The following is a 21,679-nucleotide window of genomic DNA, read 5'->3' on the forward strand; positions in this document are numbered from 1 at the left end:
TGCGTGCCGCGCCCTTCCGCCGCACTCTTGCGCCTACGTTGGGACAGAGGCCGGCCCGGCCCCCGAGGTCCCTCCCCGCAGGGCTGTGCTGGCCTGGAGACCCGACCGTGGCCGGGACGAAACCCCCCCGCGTCCCCTGGGGATGCGCGGGGAATAAGCCGTTCTGCACCCGTCGGCAGACAGTCAGGTGGAGGGGGCTCCTCGACGGGCCACCTGGACCCCCAGGACGAGCCGTGGCCCCGCCCCCGGGGGCCAAGATGTCGGGCCCGGGCGGTGGTGTGGCCGGAGGGCCAGGCGCAGAGGGCCCCTCCTCACCAGGTGTCACCCTCCCGGGCCATGAGGGCCCTCGCTCCCGCTCCCCGCCCTGCCAGCTCTGCGCTCAGGGGCCTGGTCGTATCCCGTCGGAGCCCCGGAGGACCCCGTGGGGACGTCACCTCAGAGGTCAGCCCCGCCGCCCCCGTGGCCGCCCCACGCCCTGGTCCCGGACGTTCCAGGATACCCCCCCCCCGCCCGCCACGGCCACCCAGTGCCACCGGGTCCGCCTGCCTGCCTGGCTGGGCCCCCCAGGGGGTCGCTATGCCCGGCCCCCGGCCCGGCCCCCGTTTGTCTTGACCCTTCCTCTGTCCTATGCCCCTTCCTGTGCCTATGCCCCAGCGCTAGCCCCAACCCCTCTGTCTTGCCCCTCGGTCCTGCGAGCCTCCGTCCCTATGGCCCACCCCCGCCCCGCCCCACCCCCTGTCTCTGTCGGTCCTCCCTGCGTCCCTCCGTCCCTCCGCCCCACCCCACCCCACCCCCACCGCCACTCGCACCCCCACCCCGACCCACCGCGTCTCTCGACGCCCTCCTCCCTCCGTCCCTCCGCCCCACCCCCACCCCCATCGCCTCTGTCTTGTCCCTCCCTCCGCCCCAGCCATCGCCATCGCCATCGCCATCGCCATCGCCATCGCCATCGCCATCCGCATCCCCATCCCCCGCCCCTCTCAGGCCTCCGCGCACACAACGACCTCCACAGCAGGTCCTCCGCGGCGACGACCAGGCTCCTCTGAGGGCCTCGCGACTGACTGGGAGGAGCCAGTCAGCCTCGCCTGCGCGGGAGCGTCGCTGAGCTGAGGGGCTGGCCCAGTGCGCATGCGGGAGGCGGGACCTCGCCAGAGACACGCCCCTCGGGCCCCCTGCCCTCCGGGCGCCGGTGCCTGCCGGCCCTGAGGATCGAGGGTCGAGGGTCGAGGGTCGAGGTTCGAGGGTCGAGATTCGAGGGTCGAGGGAGGTCGAGGTACGGGGCTCACGTGGCGAGGGCCGAGGGTCTTGGGTCAGGACCCAGGGTGGAGCGTCGAGGGCCGCGGGCCGAGGGTCGGTCGAGTGCTGAGGGCCGAGGGCTGAGGGCTGAGGGCCGAGGGTTGAGCCCCGGGGCCCAGGCTGCGCGTTTCCGGCTCTGCAGCCCGAGGACGTTACTTTCATCTTCCTGGGAAATCACTAAAGGGTACTGGGTTGTGGAGCAGGTGGCCGCTCAGGCCTCCACCTTGCTGACCTGAGGCGGAAGGCTTTTCGCAGGTCCTCGTCGGGCTCCTGGCGGGGCCCTTTCCACCCAGCGCTTCCGCTTCCCGGAGGAATAGCCGTCTCCCCGAGGGTCCTGAGCAAACGACCCCCTCCGTTGTCTCGGCTCCGCTCTTGGGTTGGCGGTTGGTAGGTTGCCTTTGGTGCTGTTTCACAGACCCCTGCGCGTGTCCTTCACTGTGCTGGCCTCCCGCTGGGTTGCCCGGGTAGGAGGACTGAACTCCTGTCAGCGTCCTGCCTGACGTTGGCGGTTGCGCCACGTCCCTTTCCACCCAGCATTGTGTCCTAACAGGGTCTGTGCTATCCCGTGGAGCCCCGGGAATAGGCCTGGAAGCGGCCCCCTTCCCCCTCCCCCTGGGAGCACACGCCCCCGCCCCCCGGGAACCGCTCGGTGGAAGCGGCCCCCTTCCCCCTCCCCCTGGGAGCACACGCCCCCGCCCCCGGGGAACCGCTCCTCAATGCCTTCGCCCCATTGCTCCTCCGTCCACGTGCCCTTATTTCCACTGCAGCGCCCTGGACGGCAGCGATGCTACGAAGAATCTCACGTCTGCCGAACGTGTGCGATTACGCTCTGTGGTGTTTAAATGAGCCCAAGAGAAACACATAAAAATAAATGCGCCCAAGGCTTCAGAGGACTTGATGACCTGTTCACAGTCCTACCAGCAGTGCACAGTGGTTCCCCTTTCTCCACATCATGCCAGCTCCTGTAATTCCCAGTTGTTTGGTTTTGGCTTTCGTTTGGTTGTTGCCTCGTGTTTCTCTGTTTGAAAACAGGCATCCTACAGGGTGTGAAGTGCTTGCTGCTTGCGGTTCTGACTTTTCATTCCACTGGCGATTACTCACGCAGACCACCTTTTCAAGTGCCTACGGGGACGGGGCCACGGGTGTCCTTTCTCTAGACATATGCCCATTCAGGTCCTTTGCCAATTTTTAATAAGGTTTCTGTCTTTTTGGGGTGCGCGTTGGTTTTCTTTCTTTCTGTTTTTTTTTTGTTTTGTTTTGTTTTTTTTCTTTGCACCGCGGGTGAGTTGTAGGACCTCTTTAACGGTTCAGGATTTTATTCTCTTACCGGGTCGGTCATTTGCAATGATCTTCATCCATTCCTCGGGTTGCCTGCGTGGCCTGTTGATAATGTCCTTTGATGCGCAAGGCGTCTATAAACTGTGACGTTTCCGATTTACCCAGGTGCTTCCTGGCCTCCCGGGCCTTTTAGGATGAAAGCTGCCTGTACTCCGAGGTCATAAATGTTTCTTCAAAATTGACTTAAGGGCTTATTTTGTATCTTTTAGTCTCTGCTCACGTGAAATTGGTTTTTGTGCTTGCTGTCCGGTCGTGATCTAATTGCTTCTGTCCCCCCATGGAAAAGAAGAAAAAAAAAAAAAAAGTCACCGTACCGTCCCCATTTTTCTGAAGGGTGCACGCTTTCGCCACTATCAGCTGTGCCCGGTCACACATCAAGGTTCGCTATGTCCCCGATTCTGGTTCTCTGTCCCGTCCCACCGCTCCTTTCGTTTATCCTGTGCCAAAAGCCACAGCCTGTGGCACAATGAAGATTCCTAAGTCGGGGCCGCCCGGGCGGCTCAGCGGTTTAGCGCCACCTCGGCCCCGGGCGTCATCCTGGAGACCCCGGATGGAGTCCCACGTAGGGCTCCCTGCCTGGAGCCTGCTTCTCCAACTCCGCCTCTGTCTCTGCCTCGCTTTCTCTCTGCGTCTCTCAGGAAGAAATAAATAAACACAAATCTCTAAAGAGTAAAAACAAAGATTCTAGGTCAGGCCCAACTCCGAGTCCTCCGGTATTAAGCTTACACTCTGATGACTCAGATCCTTCCGTGATTCCTGACAGCCTCCACACGAGGGTCGACCCTACATACGAGGACCCTTAGCACCTCGTCTCCTTTGACTCCCCCCTTTATCCTCCCCATCCTGAGCTGCTTGCCACCGCCCGAAGCACACCGTGGCTGTTGCCTGCCACTGGGCCCTCGAACGAGCTCAACCAACTTCTCTGCCGAGACCCTTGGTTGACACTCCTTCCTCTGCCTGTCGCTGTGACTTGTGCCGCCTCGCTCCTCTCCCTGCACTGTAATCCAGTCCTCTGTGTGCTAACGGGACCCTATTCCCGTGCCTCACTTTGACCATGCGGGAAGCCTCTATCATTCTACCAAGCAGATTTGGAACTCACAATTCGTATTGGTCACTGTTTGCCCATGAATACAGACAACACTTCAGCGAGCTATGCTGCCCTGGCCTGAAGGGATACACACCCGTGACTCATTGGATGACCTTAATAACCCTCTGGAAGGTGAATTGGTGCAAGGCCCCTTTATAAGTTAAGAGGACCATGGTCAGAGACTACAGATGCTTACCCAAGTTTGCAGAGCCGCACAGTGGAGGAAGGGCCAGACCTTTGGCGTGTTTGTTTGTTTGTTTGTTTTTAATCATGAATTTATTTTTTATTGGTGTTCAGTTTGCCAACATACAGAATAGCACCCAGTGCTCATCCCGTCAAGTGCCCCCCTCAGTGCCCGTCACCATTCACCCCCACCCCCCGCCCTCCTCCCCTTCCACCACCCCTTTGCCCACCCCTGGCCCTCGCCTCTTCACTGTTTTGCGTCCCGTTGCTGCTCTGGGGCTACAGCACGTCTTCAGCTACAAGCCATGGTCTCCAGTAGTGCCTGCCTGTCCCAGTACTGCAGAAAATGGTTTGAAGGCTGTGACTGAGGAGGTGGAAGTCCTTTACAAAGTTCTTGTTTTCCATGTAAATTTCAAAACATGTCAATCGAGAAAGGTGCTGCCTCTGGCATTTTGGAGTGCACCTAAGCGTTATGAAATGACAAACCCATTGAAGAGTCCACGCAGACCAGACCAGATGACGGGAACAAGGGTCTGTCCTCGGTAGAGCAAGGGCCAGTAGCTCAACCACGGCTTTCGGGTTCCAAATTGTCAGGGACATTCTGGTTCCCTATGGCTGGCACCGGGACAGGAATCGCGATTTGTCAGAAGCTCCCACTGGGGATTTGGATGATCAGTATAGATACGTGTAAGTGCTGTGGCAGGTCCTGGACCTCCCCGAGCACCCCTTCCCTCACCCTTTCGTCCTTACTAACAGAACCCTGACCCCATTGCACAGACAGGTGAGTGCGTGGCCCAGTCCAGCCCCTGGGCTGGCCGTGATTCGTGTCCCAGATGACGCCGGTGGCATTCCTAGGAAAGCCCCTGGAACTGGAAAGACGCAGCCGGCATTCCCCTTTGATCTTTCCCACTTGCTCCTGCCAGTGATACAGACGCAGTGCCCGTGGCCCTGGAGACAAAAGCCACATTTAAGGAGAGAGGGGCGAGAAGAGAGGAGATCCTGGCTTCCCGAGGTGTAGTACCAGCCCTGGATTATGTATTCCTACCGTGTGTTACCTGGAATAAACAAAGCCCCTGTATGAGCTGCTTGATTCAACAAGCAGGAAGACGCAATTCACGGTGACAGAGCAGCGCATACCTGAAATTTATTTTTGCCCAGCTTGTGTCAGGGGTGGTAGACTATTACCCTAACACCTAAACCCAAACGTGTACAGGGACTCAACTGGTTTATCTCAACTAGTTTATCTATTACTCTTGGCACATTACTGGGAAAGTGACTGGGTCCTCCTGGCAGGCACTATCCATGCACTTCCACAGGGACCCCGGCTGTCAGAAAGTCTGCCACACCCAACGTGGGGCTCCCACGGGAGCCCCGGAGGTGGCCCCCTTGGCAGTTTGCTAGAAGGGGCAAAGAGCACAGAGGTGCACCAGGTACCAGGTGTTTACAAGTTAGGCCTGGCAGTGGCACGCCTCATTTCCGCTTGCCGTCCCATTGCCTGGATCTCAGGCACACGGTCACACGTAACAGCAAGGCAAGCCGGCGAATGATGCCTAGATGGGGCCCAGGAAGAAGAGGAGAGCAAGGATTTAGGTGGCGACCGGGAGGTCCCTGCAACCTGTGCCTTTCTGAAAGTAATGCAAAACTTGACTACGTTGGGTTTTCTTAAAGGGAAACTCACAAAAATGCTCAAAGCACCAACTGACAGTCCAGCATGCCATTAAACGGGGCTGTCCCGCTCGGGGACTGTGAGACACCGAGCTGACTTCTTGACTTCTCTCTCGAAGCCTTGATCACTTTCGTACTATCTTAAAGGCATACCGACAGTATTTGTCTCGTGATATTTTGGATGCCGCTAAGTGAAATAATGCATAAAAACTCGTACGGGCCCTCAGTAATATCCGGGAACCAGTCAAATATTAGTAACAGTATAGCAGCATTACTGTTTCTGATTCATTCTATCGTAATGGTGATCGGCGTTTCGTGTTTATTGTATTGCCATTATTGTGGCCACTTTGTGAGCCACTGGCACACAATTTCCTGAATATCAAACATTGAATGCAAGCCGGTGCCTGCTACATATTTCAAAGCGTAAAAACTAACTGATTTTCATCATCAGGATTAACTGTAACATTTCATTAACAAATGTGGACTTGGGACGGGAAATATATATTTCAAGTACATGAATAACTTAGGGTGTGTCAGACATCACAAGGGCATTTTTACTCTTTTTTTAAATTTATTTTTCCGTGAGAGACAGAGAGAGAGAGAGAGAGAGAGAGAGAGAGAGACAGGCAGAGACACAGGCAGAGGCAGAAGATGAGCACGTGGCTCAGTCCAGCCCATGGGCTGGCCATGATACGTGTCCCAGATGATACTGGTGGCATTGCTAGGAAAGCTTCTGGAACTGGAAAGACGCAGCTGGCACGGATGCAGCTGCATAGGCAGCTCCCATGCAGGGAGCCCGATGTGGGACTCGATTTCGGGACTCCAGGATCACACCGTGGGCCGAAGGCAGGCGCTAAACCGCTGAGCCACCCAGGGATCCCACATTCTTACTGTTTAAGGCAGTATTTCTTCCAAAGAAGTCAGAGAAGATGATGACGGATGTGTGAATAAACTCGATCAAAAATGCATGCAGTCTGGTTGACCCTTCTTATCTCCTTTTTTTCCCTCCCACTCTCTCTGTTTTCCTTTGGCCTCCATAACTGCATAGTCTCCCGTTATCTCCTTTCATTCTGGCGACTTCTTCTTACCATTGCTAGCTCCTTCTCTTCAAATGAGCCTTCGCATGATGATGTTCCTCAGGACTTGGTTTTACTTGATTCTTTTCTCAATCGATACACGTTCCCTAAATGTTTCCACCTATGTGCATGATTTCAATGGCCATTTACATCAGAGCTTCTCAAAGGGTGGTGCATGGGATCACCGATATATCAGAATCCCTGAAAGGAGAGTGTTTAGTCCAGATTCCTTGGATCTGTCCTAGGCCTGCCCAATCAACCATGTGGGCGTGCACTAGGAATCTGCATTTTCAGTAAATTCTCCAGGTTGCTCTCAAACTTGGAACCACTGTATTAGTCAAGAAGGACCTGACTGTCACAAACAGTGGCAGCTCAATATCTCCATCTGGCGGCTTCATAAAACCACTGTCTTTGTTTTGCAAATGCCCACCAAGGATGTGAGGAAAATATTAAAAATCTGAAAATCAGGAAAGAAATTGGAACAAGGGACTTTAGTGGACCATCTGCTCCATGACTAACCAAGATGAGTTATGACACCTTTTGAGTCATAACAGCTTTTGACTTTTCTAACACCGACCGTGAACTTGTCTGTTTTACACTTGTAAGGAGAAATCAAATTGATACATCTCAGAGGTCCTCCGACTATAGAAAAACACAGGTATTGGATGACTCCTGTCTATAGATCATTTCAGCACGTTGTGATTTCTTACGGCAGTGCCAAGAGGTTTTCAGGAATTTTGAAGTTATCCTTCCAGAGGTTAGCTCATAAAGAACGGTCTACTTTCCAAAAATAACTTAATACAGAGCGCTCTTTGTTAACTTAAGTTCTCCTGTCAAGTCTCTCTTCTAATTATAAAAGCAATAAAGACTCACGATAGGATAATTTTCACAAAATAGAAAATTTACAGAGGAAATGAAATTCATGCTTCATTCCACTACTCAGATGTACTATACGATTTGAAAGTGAGGGATACTATCTGCTTCCATCCTTCTCCCCCCCCCCTCCCTCTCTCTCTGCCCCCTATATTATTTTCTTTGGACCTTTCACCTTTTGGTGCCTGCCTTGATTTGCTACCAGCTCTGGGCTTTTATTTTTTCCGTCTGTTTTTAATCACACATGTTACTTCTTTCATCTAAGATTTGGAAGCAAATCTTCAATATTTTATTCAGTCCGATCCTTCTTCCATAGTGTCTACTTCGAGTTAACGGTCCAGGCTAAGCCAATGATTTATGTTGTACTTCTGATCCCCTTCCTCATAATGCTCAGCATTTCACTGGTTCCCGTAACTACACCAATATGTTGGGTGAGGGATGACTGATGATGACCATCCAGGAGGTAAGGATAGTCTCTTCAACAAGTGGCTCTGGGACAGCGGTATATCCACATACAAATGAACAAACTTGGACACTCTAGTCACAGGATACACAAAACGCCTAAACGTGAGAGCTAAAATTATAAAACTCTTAGAATAAAGGATAGCAGTAAACCTCCATGACCTCGGATTTCTTAAACATTAGACCAAAAGCAACAAAAGAAAAAAAAATGGGTAAATTGACGTTCACCAAAATGAAAACAAGCTTTTGCATTAAAAGACACCATCTTTGGGCACCTGGGTGGCTCAATCGGTTACCATCTGCCTTTGGCTCGGGTTGTGGTCCTGGGATTGAGCGCCGCATCGGGCTCCCTGCTCAGCGGAGAGCCTGCTTCTTCTGCTGCTCCTCCTGCTTCTGTTATCTCTCTCTCTCTCTTTCTCTTTTTCTCTCCCTCTCTCTCTCTGTCTCTCTCTCTCTCTGTCTCTCACTCTCTCTCTCAAGTAAATTTGTAAAATCTTTTTTTAAAAGAACAAAAAATAAATGACTATCGAGAGAGAGAGAAAGATATCATAAAGATGGGAGAAAACATTGTCAAATCATATGTCTTTTTAAAAAAGATTTTATTTATTTATTCATGAGAATACGCAGAGAGGAGAGAGAGAGAGGCAGAGACACAGGCAGAGGGAGAAGCAGGTTCCATGCAGGGAGCCTGATGTGGGACTCGATCCCGGGTCTCCAGGATCATGCCCTGGGCTGAAGTTGGCGCTAAACCGCTCAGCCACCCGGGCTGCCCATATGATTTTTTAAAAAGTATTTTATGTATTTATTCATGAGAGTCACGGAGAGAAAGAGGAAGGCAGAGACACAGGCAGAGGGTGAAGCAGGCTCCATACAGGGATCTTGACTTGGGACTCGATCCCAGGACCCCAGGATCACGCCCTGGGCCAAAGGCAGGCACCAAACCGCTGAGCCACCCAGGGTTCCCCTTGCAAATCATATGTCTAGGGAGAGTCTAGCAACCAGAGTATAGAAAGAACCCTTACAACTCCAACCAAATGAAAAAACAAATAAAGATGGGAAAGAGATCTGAGTACGTATTTCCCGAAGGAAGATAAACAAATGGCCAAAAGTCACATGATAATATGCTCAATATTATTAGTCAGTCGGAATTGCAAACCAAAGCCTAACAATAGCTGTTAACGCCCCCTAGAATGTCTAACATTAAGGGGAAACAGTTGGTCTTTCAGAAAGCATCTCTGATTTGAAAAGATTGGCCATGGGTGCTTCCCACTATTTTCCCACCCCTAAAACTACATAGGCTACATACATGGAGGCTCTTGGTATGCCTCTTCCTCTCCTCTTCACCAAGAACCTTTCGAAAGCCTTCATTCAGGTGGCACACAGTTCTGTGTAAGAGTCCAGCTTGCCCTGCTCTCGTGGATTGCACGTAGAACGAGAGGGCTTTGTCTGGCTCTGGAATCTGGGGTCCATGGCTGTGCTGGGTCTGTCTGGAACCGTCACCTTGTGAGGGCTGATTTGGGGCATCACTTGCCAAATCAGCATTCGGTGACATCGTGTCAGTGGTTTGAATTCGGCCATAATGGTAGTACTTACAACATGGAAATAGGAAAACCCTGGAGCTCGGAACTGCAATCTCCCCTCCCGAAAGCCTGTTCCCAGCACATCACACTGCCCAGGACTGGCCACAGAAGAATTGCCTGGAGCTCATTAACAGGAAACAAGAGCTACATCACAGGGCAGCTCTGTCCCCTGATGTAGATGACAATGAGAGAGGAAGTGTGCGCTGTGTGCCCTTCTGAGAGGAGCCCTACCTCTGGGCTTAGCCTTCATTGGCAGTGTGGTTGCGGCAGTACAAGCTGAGCGCACATCCCAAATGTGAGAGGCTCATCTCTATCTCCCTATTGTCCTCCATCGGGGACATTTTTGGGGACTCGCCTCTCTTCTCAGGAACCACTGGTGTCCCGAAAACCTTGTCAGTACACAGTCGTCCGAGGGTACACTGAGGGTCATTTGGTCTTGTTGCAACCCGAGTTTCTAGTTAAGGCAAATGGACCTCTGACACCCAGGGCCTTTGTCCTGACACGTCTTCTCCTCTTGGGTCATTTTCAATTGACTGAGAGTCCTTGAATCCCACCCACACAAACACACACGGCCTCATGTGTCTTGGCACGTTGAAAGGAGGTCCTTAACGGAACCTGGATCCTAAGCGTGTGTGTGTGTGTGTGTGTGTGTGTGTGTGTGTGTGTGTGAAGGGAAGACAGAAGCTGTTATCTTTCCACTTTATTTCTTCCATAACCCATTTTGCAAAAACTCCCCTGCCCTCAGTGCCTTTTCTGAGACCATCAGATATTGTCTTCAATGTTTCATGCATTCATTCACTCACAAACTCATTCATTCATTCACTGGATTGGTCAGGGTGTAATTGACTGAGACCACGATCGACGCTCTGCATCTGAGGAGGTATTAGTACTTCCTGGTTTCCATAGAAAGCGAACATCAGGAAGACCTTTTCTGATGACATTCTGGTTTCCATGACAACTGGGGTAAGCCATTCTTTCCTGGAGACAGAAGAAACATTTAACAAGGATATTTACAGACTGGAGAGATGGAGTACCTGTAGAAACGTCGGACTAGTCAGTGTCTGCTATCAATGTGTGAGTCGTGTGTGTGTTTGTGTGTTGCCAGTGTGTGGGTTTTAGTTGGACAGTTGGACTTTAAGAGCTCTAATCCCTCCTGTTTTATCAGAGGGGATGGCAGCTTCTCTTGGGGCTGGGGAGCTTAGGTGACTGAATACCTCTGTCACACCAGGGCCCCTTTCTGCTGTCCTAAGGTGACACCATTGCCCGAGGGCATTGTTACCTGACTTCTTGAAAGCAGAGATCCCCAAATATTCCTCATCATGTACCTCTGCTTGATGATTGTCCCATGAACCCTTAAAGATGTAAGTTGACTCGCTTGCACTGACTTAGAGTCAAGTTATTATGTGTGTGAAATGAGAGGGAGAAAGAAGTCAGCAAATGAGGCAAATGGGTAGGATTGGAAGATCTAATGTGACTCTGTGTAGCCTAGGGGATGATATTGTGCTCACTCTGAGTAGCCGACACACACATGATCTAAGAAACATCTCTAACAGACAAGGTCGGAGCCCACGCTCTGAGGTCTCCTCTTCAGACGTCACGGCTTCTCAGAACCACCGTATCCTCCGTTGCGCTCTCTGGAACTACAAGTGCCCACTCTTCCTGTCATGACACTCTTGCGTCATTGCTCAATTGTACTTTTTTTTTTCTTTTTTGATCTCCAAATGACTCAAGTTCTCTTTCATAAAAATAGGAAGAGAGTGTTGCCTAAAAGTCATGCTGGCTTTCCCTCTTTGCTTTTAAAGCTGTTCTTTTCCCACTGGGTTCTAGAAGTTTAACCATGATGAGCCTAGACCTGTGTGTGTGTGTGTGTGTGTGTGTGAATGTTAGAGAGAGAGGAAGAGAGAGGGAGAGCAGGGAGAGGGACGGAATATATTATGCTTGCAGGTTGGCATCTCAATACACCATCTGATATTTTGGAACATTGTTGCCTATTGTTCCTTCACACATTCAGCAGCCCTTCTCTCTTCTTGGACCGCAGTACAATATATCTTCTGTGGTTAAATATATACATTTTAATAATGAACATTTCCTTTGATCCATAGAAAATGTACCTCAAAGACATTTGCAATGTATTTGCATCGCTTTCTATGCAATGGTTGGTACTGTTTTGCTTGCCTGCTTTTTGTTCACTTACATCCAGGATTTCATTTCATATCACCTTAGAATCTTTGCAAAGTAAGGTTTCGGTGCCTATGTACACGTAAATGTGTCCTCCGTGTAATGTTTTAAAACATTTGAGAAATGATGTCTACCCTCACCACCCACTTCTGTCCTTTTCCTTCCTCTCTTGCCAATGCAACAGTGCCATGACATTTCTGTTTATCATTCTGGACTCTTCTCTTGCATTGACATGTCTTTGTATCCAAAGATGAAGTAGACACCGTTGCTCTCATGTGAATGTGTGCCTTACGGAAAGCGTATTACTTGCGCTTCACTGGTCTCTAGATATATTTTTTTTTGGGGGGGGGGAGTGAATGAATTTTTGTCCTCTGTCAGCACATGAAGGTCTGCATCAGTCCTTGTGTTGGATGCATAACATGCCCTTGTTGGCTTAGATTATCGGTTTGTTAGTCTATTCCCATGGGTAGCAAGCACCTGGCAGACACCCAATGCCGTTATGACAAGCTACGATGCAGTGAGTTGTCTTGTGAATTAGGGCACCTTTTTCTCCTTGTGCACGACACAGGGAAATTAATAGGTTCTGAAATACACACTTTGTCCGCTCGCCGGGCTATCAGTAATTATGGAAGTCTCGCCTGCAGGAAAGACCAGGATGCCCTTGACTTTTTCAGTCCTAAGGCTGTGCATGATTTCATCACTGTTAGAGAGGGAAGTGGAGGTCTCCCTGTGGCAGGTAACAGTGACTGGAGGGGTAACAGAGAATCTCTGGAAGAAAATTGGCCTGCTTGATGGGAGAAACCACCTGAGTTTGCTAAAGGAATGGGACAGAAGTCACTCTAGTCTTAAAATAAGGCCCTGAGGGGAACCTTGATGTTTGTGTCGTCCTTTGCACAAGCACTCATGGTTCTGCTCCTCTGGGCAGCTCTAGAGCTCTTGATGGTGTGTGCCTGCAAGCGTAGTTGCTGTGGTTCCTTCTTTCTTAAGGGAAAATGGGGGGCAGAGTTTGGCAATTTGAATGTGTAGGTGCTCTGAGTGTTGTAGCTGATCATTGGTAGGTGAGAAGCAAGCCTAGTTTTTTTCAGTTCTTTGGTAGAACTGAGGGCGGTTCACGATTTTTCAGTCTGCGCTACTTGCCATTGAAATGTTTATACAAAAATGGTCCACATTTCCAAATAGGTGTGACCTCCATGAGTTTATGAAACTAGTGAGCAACATAAGGGAAAGGTTTGAAGATGCAATTCCCACTCAGTTGCTCTACAAATGGAATGAGGTTAAAAACTTTGACAGGTGGAAAGTTCATGCTGGATTCATGGGGCACTGGAAAGGTGTAACAGTAGGCAAGAACGTGTTTTCTCTCTAAGTGAAATTGCGTGAAATGTGCCTTTATAGCCAAAAGGGGGAACTGCTAACTCGTCCATTCATGGAAATACATGTTTTGGGGACAGTTTAAGGTCACAAAGCCTACAGCTTAAAAGAAGCTCCAAGGTGTGCCTGGGTGGCTCAGTCGGTTGGGGTCAACACTCTTGATTTCAGCTCAGGTTATGATATCAGGGTCATGAGATCGAACCCCGTGTGGGGCTCTGCATTGGGCATGGAGCCTACTTAAGATTCCATCTCCCTCTACCTATGGCCCCGCCTTCCTCCTCCATCTCAGAATGAAAACCACACACACAAAAAGTCCAATAAATAAGCACTGGTTTTAGGGAAGGGATGAGAGGGTGTTGGGGTAAAGATGAGAGAAGTTCTGCCTCTGGGGAGTGGAGGGGTGCAGGAGTCCTATCAAGGACAGTGCCCTTGTTTTGAGACAACACGTTCAGAGGGTTGTTTTCGTTTTTGTTTGGAAGTGATCACAGCCCTCAACGGGGAAAGGAGTTAAGGAACAAAGCTTCCAAAATCATTCTTCCAAAAGTCACGGCGATTGATTGGAGAAATAAATATTCGTTGCCACCACGTTCTCTCATTCCTTAGCCAAGGAGCAAATGGACTAGAGTTAACAGCAGGACTTAAAAATTGAAGCTGGTTCATCTGAGGGTTCTATTTCTTGATGGTCTGGAATTGACCCTGAAGTTACAAATCGTGGAGTTGTTACTTCTACGATTCCCCTTCTGTTTTATTCTATTCATTTTTACTGGGCAGGCATGTTTGGTATGACTGTAAACTAGAATTGTGGATACATGTTCAGATCCAAGCCCTCCGAGAATTGGGGGTCACTTTAATAGTTACTTCAGTGTCATTCAGGGTTCTATTTTTAATACTTGTTCCTGGTGTGCAGAAGAGGATCAACATTTACATGTAATTCCCTCTATCTGTCCCTCTTTCTCTCCAACTGCCACGTGTCTGTCTACACACCCACCTGGATGCACCCTTAGAGGGAAAGAAGAGAGCTGTGCTCCTGTCAGGATGAAAAAATAAGGAAATCATCTGCAACATTATGTGCCAACCCTTCAATGGAAGCTGTTTGGACAGTGGGCCAAAGCACATGGTGAGTAGGCCATGGAGGATTTTATATTTTCATTAAAAACCCTTTCCTTCTGAATGCGTCTCTCAAGGGTGCATCGTTTTGGTAACCGGACAAAATGATTGCAATTGATATTTTGGTTGTCCGCTGCAAGTTACTCCATTAAAGTGCTTCGTAGTTGAACAGATGTACACAAACGTGAATGGGAGAGAATATTCAAATAGGTGCTATGGTTTTTAAAGCCCTTTCTATAGAAAATAGGTTTAAACAGAATTTAAAAGTGCGAGACTCATATATTTGCAGTTCGCATTCCTTCTGGGTGATCAGCTTACTGATCCTTAATGGTTTTCCTACTTTATGGTGTTAAACAGCATTTTAGATTCTCCGTGTGTAATTCCGAGATAAGGAACTGAGACGAGCTGCCCTGGAAGCAACAACATTTGCATGCATGCGTAGAGCAGAAAACATGGATTCCATGCATCAATATCAGGCATCTTGCGTCTCTAACCTCATCACTCTGAGTCTGTGTATGTATCTGTGAGTGTGTGTGTGTCTGTCTTGGGGGTCTGGTTGGAGCTCAGGTGACTCAGGCACTCCTGTTCTGTGTGAGAGACTGGCAGGTCATGCTGCAGGGAGACTGCAGTTGGTTGAGTTACCTGTTTTTCCTTCTCCTCTCTGTTCTGTGTCCTCACCCGACACCCGTGATCTAAGAGCCAGTACACTGAGTTCTGTAAAGCAGAGGACACAATACCTGCATGATCATACATTCTGGCAAGAAAGGGTTTGTGCAGGCTGGGCCCAAAGTCTGTGTCATTAGTCATCATACGTTTCATATTGTAGCTAGGAGTATGTGTGAACAAAGTCCTGCATACATGTGTTTTCTTAGGGAAATAATCTGTTGTAAATCAAAGCGTACCATTTGAAACCGATACTGGATGAACTAAAATCTGTAAGCGAACTGTGATACGTAATTGAACAGTATATGTGGAAAAGTAGAACCCATTAACAGGTATTTCCTGACGGGTCGGAAGGGGGATTGAGAGAACAACTGCATTTTCTGCATGACACACATCTAAAAGTTTGAAATGTATTTAAATGAAGTTTTTAAATGTCAGGGAAACCGCATTGCAAAAAGTGATTCACAAAACTGATGCAAAAAATCAGATTCCCACGAAACAGTGATCCCATACTGCTCTTGAGTGAAGAAATACAGTGCTAGGCATATGTGCACGCGTGTGTAGATGGCGCATTGGGAACGTGCGCTGAACGCTCACACCATCATGTTGACAGTAAGCATCTATCATGTATTGCCCCCGTGTATACCCCTCTGCATGGTTTTTCTCTTCACAATTTTACTTTAGAAACACCAACACACACTTACATAATAGACACCGTTTTGTTGCGCGCGCACACACACACACACACACACACAACGCTGCTACTACTAAATCCTTGCATTTAAGACGGACAAAAAGGCTATTATGAAAGCTGTAGTAGTGGCCATGGTTCTGAAATAGGAGGACCAGCCTAAACTAAACAGGTTAACATGGAAATATTTTTGAAATTCAAACGAAGGAAGCAGAGAGACAGGTCTACATTCCAAATGAGATGTAACTAACATTTCTGCTTCAGAATAGCCTGTATTCCAGAGCTGGGGAAGGGAAAATGATGACTCCATCCCCATTTCGTTGACTTAATTTCCCATCTGCCTTTCTGATTTTCTAGATTAACATTAGAGGTACGTACGTCCTGGGTATCTACATTTGAGGCCATTTGATCCCTGGAAGGACTGTGCACCTCAGAGGCACAGAGCAGAGGAAAGGGTCTGCCGGACAAGCAGTTGGAACGTGTGAACCAACAGGTGCCGCGAAAAGACTCACGCCTCCCTCGATCTACGTGCTGTTTTGTAAGACGTTCCTATTTTACTAAACATTTCACTTGCAGTCATTTCATGTTGACATTTGGAGTGTGGCTTATTCTGCTCCTCGCTCTACAGCCATCTCTTTCCGAAAATTTAGCTCTGGGGGCGGGGAGGGGGGTGGGCAACAGCCTTTTGAGCCACCGTAGTGCAATGCAAAAGGGCAGGTCAAGCCAATGGCCCATGCCTGTAGCAATCCTTATGAAGGATGGCACCAGTAACCACCAGGATGATCTTCGTGAACCTCTGGATTCTAAGCTCATGCTCTTGAACCCAAGATTGGGCTGGCTGGCATTCAGGGTCTGTAGGCTGGAGATCGTCCCTGGCTTCCTTGGGTGCACAGGGTGGCATCAGCGCCCCCCAGAAAATAAGGACCGAGTGAAGCATCCCCCCAGGATGAGCCCCAGGGAGCACAAAAGGCACAAGACGGCCAATAACACAAATGAGATCTGGAAAACGACACCCGCCTCCCCACACAGATGCTCTTTAATACGGAGTGGCAACAAGCAGGGCAAGAAGTTGGGTATGGAAGGTTAAAAAACTCCTCAGGTATCTTCTGTATGTTCCCCGATACTTGCCTTGTATTTACCCCCCCTATCTGACACACAAACTCGTTATAGTTCTTTGTTTTATCTCCTTTCAATTCTCAGTGACCGATGTTCTTCTACGTTCACAAAAGTAATTTTTTCTCCTAATGGTTTTCTTCTCTTCCTTTTCCACCTTCCAGTGTTCTCCTATACAGTCCGTTCCGTGACTCTGGGAGACTCAGGTGAAGAAGGAGGGTCCACACAAGCAGTAAACCCTTTGTGGCCCGAGGGCAAAAGGCGTGCTGAAGGACATTGTTTTAGGGAAGATGTGCCGTGCCTGTGTGTCTGACGGCCAGAACCCTCAACCTCTATTAGTCACCTCTTGAGAGGACACCCAAATCACAATGGATGCTGAGTATGTCCTGTGCAACTGGAAAGGCCACTTGTGGCCAGCAAGGGTTTTGTCCAGATCCGGGGTCTCACCAAGAAATAAGAGGAAAGGAGCACTTTCTCTAGAAGTTGAAATACTCTCGGTAGATGAAAAAATGAAAGTGAAAAGCACAGACGTAAAGATCCTAAACGAGTCTCAGATTGAATCCATTACCTCCTTGCTAACAGCCCAGTCGAAGGCCAGTGTCCCAGCGGGACAGGAAGTGCCTTACAGAAACGCTCTTTCAGTGGCATTGGAGATTCTGAAGGAGAGAGCAGATGTGCGCCCAGCAGGAGCATCGGATGATCCAGAGACCACTACACCGTCCCGAAGGGGACCAAGAAAGCGATCTCTTAAAGACTACCGGAAGGCCAAAGGGATCTTACTGAGGCGTCTCAGGAAACGCAGAAACCTCAAATCGCGGCTGGTGCATTCTCGGAGACAGGATGCCCCAGATGGCGGCCAATCACAGGCACACACAACCCTCACTCCCCTTCCAAGGAAAAGGCAAGCAAAGTCCTCACCAAGCTCCAGCAGGCGCCCGAACTTACCGTCACTTTCAGAAGATGGTGGTGAGAAAGAGGGCAAGGAAAAGAGGGACACCTCAAGAGTTAGGTCTTTGCATCGCATAGCCAAGGAGGCGGGTACCGGGGCTGAAGATGGAGGCATCCTTCCATCTCCGCCACCAGGTTTCAACCTCACTGTGCCCGAAGAGGCTCTGAAAGAAGAGGCACCTGACACCCACGCAAAGACCCCGGATGCCTCCTCTGAGCGCTCTGCCTCCTCCGGGAATGTTGAGGACCACGGAGAGGGTCCCTGGGAGCCAGGCATGGAAGGTGCGGCAGCCTCCTCCAGCGCCCCTAACCTGAGGCCGCGTTGTTCACTCCGTCTGGCAAACAGGAGAAGGAAGCTGCAGGTACCAGAGTTTGAGAAAGGGCTGCAGGAATCTCGACCTTCGGCCAGCTCAAAGGCTGTGAACCCCACCACTGCTATTAAGAAGGATGTCAGCCAGGAAATGGGACAACTGACCAGCACGCTTTCTCCACAGGAGCCTTGTCCCATTGAAGGAGGAATGATGGTCTGGTTTAAATTTCAAAATCACCCCTTTTGGCCAGCGGTGGTAAAGAGCGTCAGCCAAGCAGAGCAGACTGCAAGGGTGCTTTTGATTGAGGCAAACATGCACGCTGAAATGAGTGGCATTCGAGTTCCTCTTCGAAGATTAAAGCCCCTGGACTGCAAAGAGAAAGAAACACTGATGAAGAGAGCCAGGAAAATGTACGAGCAAAGTGTGAACTGGTGTTTCTCCCTGATTTCTCACTACAGAGAAGGGCTCACTTGTGGGTCTTTTGCAGGCTCCTTCCTGGACTATTATGCTGCTGACGTCAGTTACCCAGTTAGGAAAGCCATCCAGGACGGGGATCTGGAGGCTGACTTCCCAAAGGTCAATTATGCCGACCTGGAGGATTCTGAGGAGGAGACCTCCGTGGGCGGGAAGAGGCCCCGCAAGAAGATTCTCCCTGACCGGATGAGGGCTGCTCGGGACCGAGCCAACCAGAGGCTCGTGGACTTCATCGTGAAAACGAAGGGGGCCGATCACCACCTTCTGGACATTGTCAAAGGCAGGAAACAGTCCAGGTGGCTGACATCGTTTCTGAATTCCAACAGGTACACGCTCTGCGTTGAAACATACCTGGAGGATGAAGACCAGTTGGATGTCGTGGTGGGACATTTACAAGAAATCTACAAACAAATAGACAAGAAGAGGCTGACTCTGGCAAGGGACGACAAAGTGAGTTTTGTTCTGGAAGTTCTTCTGCCAGAAGCAATCATTTGTTCAATTGCTGCACTTGACGGATTAGGTTATAAGGAGGCAGAAGAAAAGTACCTACGGGGCCCACCCGTGCATTACCGAGAAAAAGAGCTGTTTGATAAAAATATCTTAAAGAAAATGCGATAGAGATCGGCACCAAGGGGCAAAGCTAATAAGTAAGCCCTCCTGTGCCCACACTGCAGCAGGGAGACCTCTCATTGCCTGTCTGTATGCAATGCGGGATCCTTCCATTCTCTATGCCATGTACATACGTTCTAGGAGTTTGAGACCCCGGGAACATGCTGGGTTCATTTTGGATCCATCTGTGGCACTTGTGCGTAGCACGGCCACCATCGTTTCTAGTTCTCAAACGCCTTGCAAACTAATTTGATAAAAAAAAAAATACTGCAGACCGTTGTACTTCTCTCTACTTACTTGGATGTGTCATTGTCTAGATGTTTTCATAAGGTTGCTTTGGAGAGCACTTCATATTTTAAATACGGGACGCACGATCTCTTATGACGTGAAAGAGCCCTGGTGTCAGACATGAAGCAACAATCGCTTTTAAAATGTAAGATGGATTTTCGCAGAAACATCACATGGATTTCTCACTCTCTCTGTGACACCTCGGTGTAAATGAGTGCATTGGTTCTTAGGATAATTCCTTGAATTCGATCTGCCATGCTTATCTGTGTGGAAGAAAAGCCCTGAGGGGTGAAGCCAACGGCACAGATGTTTGCGATTACTGTCACTACCTTCTCATGGTTCCTGGAAAAGCCGTCTGAAACCCAAAGGTAATGACTGGTCATCTGCATGTAGTCCACATGGGAGTGAACGACATCTCAATGTGCGGTGAACATTTTGTCGGCCTGTGCGAGACTGTGACCTCTACACTTGCCTGAGATTCCACTTAGGGAAGCAGTTCTTGCTCAGTGGCTAAGTGGTTTCCTAAAACAAACAGGCTCCTAGCTGTCTTCCTGACTGATGGGATGCTTTGCATGTAGTGGCTTATTCCTCTGTGGAAGACAACTAATCAGACACACAGTTTAGCGATTTTAGACCTAGCTGGAGTCCAGGTTCACTGCTGGGAGCCCATCTAAGTGGCACACATTGTAGGAAAGCATGCACTTTGTTCTGGAACTGTGTCCCCTAAGATGCAGTCATCTATCTCAAACCAAGCCAGCGTTCTCTTTTGATTTATTCACTGGCTAACCCTGACAGGTTCCGGCAGTAATATATGCAGGCTGGTAAGTCGTTCCAAGCTGTGTGAGCAATAGATGGACCGGGATCTGGGAACCAGAAATGAGCTACAGAAAAGCCTCCATTTGGCTAACTGTGGCTGTTTTCAGGGTACAATGAAACGTGCGTAACTAAAAGATAAACCCTGAATCCTATGAATTGTTATCTTAACTTGAAAGTGGGGATAGTAACTTTAGGAAAGTAAGGTTTTTTGAGGAAAAAAATGTTAGAAAAGCTAGTTTGCTTTTAAAATGTGATGTGGAAATGAGCACTATTGGTCTGACATGAACCCGAGTGCATTTCTATTCTTAGAGGGACTCAGCTGTCACTCACGGGCCTATGTTATATGTTCACACGGCCATGTGATTTGTGTGAATATGTGTGTAAAATTTGCAAGAGTTAGCTGTTTTGATTCCCAATAAAACGTTGTATCTTTCACTTTGAACTTGTGCTTCTTCACACTTTAGATTGTACAACTACACAGTTGTGTCTTAATCCATGCACACACACACCTGTGTGTGTGTACATGCTATATTGGAATTTCAGTGATTTAGTCATCATTTTTAAAAGTTCATTATGAATTTTCTTCACATCCTAAATCAATATTCGCTTTCATGTTCATTTTGCATAAGTTTAGAAGAGGGCCTTCCAAATTGTGTAAGCTTCAGGCCCAAAGGCAACTTCTTTGGATGCTGCCTGAGAGATGCCAATGACTCCTGAGGCGTTCTGCTTGGGCTAATCCACATGACATCCTCATGGTCCTGGAATGTACTTGGAAACACACCATCTCATGCTGTCTGTGGACCTTTCACACTGGAACAATACACTCTAGTTCTTCTATGAACATCGTGTCTCCCGAGCCAAATAGACCACTCAACTTCAGCCTTCTCATATGGCCATATCTGGCTCTACATTCTAATATTTTCTTCACTACCTCATCCATCCATCCATCATGCATCCACCCACCCAGCCATCCAGCCATCCACCCATCATCCACTCCTGGCACTGTGAGTCAGTAGATTAATTAAGATACAGTTGAAGACTCTCATTTGTAAGGTGACTGTGAGGCACTACTTTGCCTTCTTAGTAAGAAATCGTTATCAGTATCATGGTTTGATGGCCTACATGTGAAACCAGAACCCCAGATTTCCCCATGCCTGTGAAATTGCGGGTGTCCTTTGGTTTGGCGTGAAGGGTGAGGACCCTCTCCCTCTTGGAGTGTCATGTATGCCTGAGGCATCCACTGAAGAGGGCGGACATGCCTAGGACATGCATCTCTTCTCCTCCACAAAGATCCCATGTGAACCAGGATCACATTCGGGATGTGTAGCCGAATTGGGGGGCTGGCTGTGTGGACTCTGAGATACCTTCCAGCCTGAGCAGTTGTTAGGGGGTTCTAAGATCGCCCTAATCTGTTTCTGTAGCATGGGTGCGTGCGTGTGTGTGTGTGTGTGTGTGTGTGTCTGATGGGCTAGTCCAACCTGTCACCCACCCTAACCTCGTGGATTAAGGAGGCCTCCTCTCCTACGGTCACAAGGCAGAGGGTGGAACATCGG

The 21,679-nt window shown here is 49.2% G+C and overlaps 2 protein-coding genes and 1 long non-coding RNA gene across 12 annotated transcripts in view; 1 reads left to right on the forward strand and 2 right to left on the reverse strand.

The window, feature by feature from the left end:
- LOC140629687 (synaptonemal complex protein 3-like) overlaps positions 1–21,679 on the reverse strand; it is a 97,699-nt gene that overhangs the window by 12,374 nt on the left and 63,646 nt on the right. Inside the window, exon 1 of one of the 5 annotated variants that reach the window (XM_072819235.1) lies at positions 1,005–1,489. The exons of 3 other annotated variants lie outside the window; for them this stretch is intronic. In XM_072819235.1, coding sequence (XP_072675336.1) covers positions 1,005–1,458 — 454 coding nt within the window. In that variant the 5' untranslated portion in view covers positions 1,459–1,489. Of the gene's footprint in view, positions 1–1,001; positions 1,490–21,679 lie in introns of those variants that run through there. One more of the 5 variants, XM_072819234.1, reaches the window with a different exon arrangement.
- On the forward strand, positions 1,140–20,568 carry LOC140629686 (PWWP domain-containing DNA repair factor 3B-like). Of its 6 annotated transcripts, none has more exons than XM_072819233.1 (5): positions 1,140–1,273; positions 14,111–14,223; positions 14,571–14,726; positions 15,925–16,105; positions 16,845–20,568. In XM_072819233.1, the coding sequence occupies exon 5, from the start codon at positions 17,049–17,051 to the stop codon at positions 19,029–19,031; it is 1,983 nt and encodes a 660-aa protein (XP_072675334.1). In that variant the 5' UTR covers positions 1,140–1,273; positions 14,111–14,223; positions 14,571–14,726; positions 15,925–16,105; positions 16,845–17,048; the 3' UTR covers positions 19,032–20,568. The 6 variants fall into 6 exon arrangements, with proteins under 6 accessions (XP_072675334.1, XP_072675329.1, XP_072675330.1 ...); XM_072819232.1 differs by lacking the exon at positions 1,140–1,273 and adding an exon at positions 10,517–10,634; XM_072819228.1 differs by lacking the exon at positions 14,571–14,726.
- The window catches only part of LOC140629688 (uncharacterized), a 59,052-nt gene continuing 45,024 nt past the window's right edge, over positions 7,652–21,679 (reverse strand). Inside the window, exons 2-3 of the long non-coding RNA XR_012027505.1 lie at positions 14,856–14,927; positions 7,652–10,538 (exon numbers count right to left, since the gene is read on the reverse strand). This is a non-coding gene — a long non-coding RNA (uncharacterized lncRNA). The remainder of the gene's footprint in view (positions 10,539–14,855; positions 14,928–21,679) is intronic.

This window comes from Canis lupus (genome assembly GCF_048164855.1).
Source record: "Canis lupus baileyi chromosome X unlocalized genomic scaffold, mCanLup2.hap1 SUPER_X_unloc_3, whole genome shotgun sequence".
Lineage (NCBI taxonomy): Eukaryota > Metazoa > Chordata > Mammalia > Carnivora > Canidae > Canis > Canis lupus.

Coding starts and splice junctions, on each gene's coding strand:
- LOC140629686 (XM_072819233.1), top strand. CDS start 17,049: ATGGATGCTGAGTATGTCCTGTGCAACTGGAAAGGCCACTTGTGGCCA.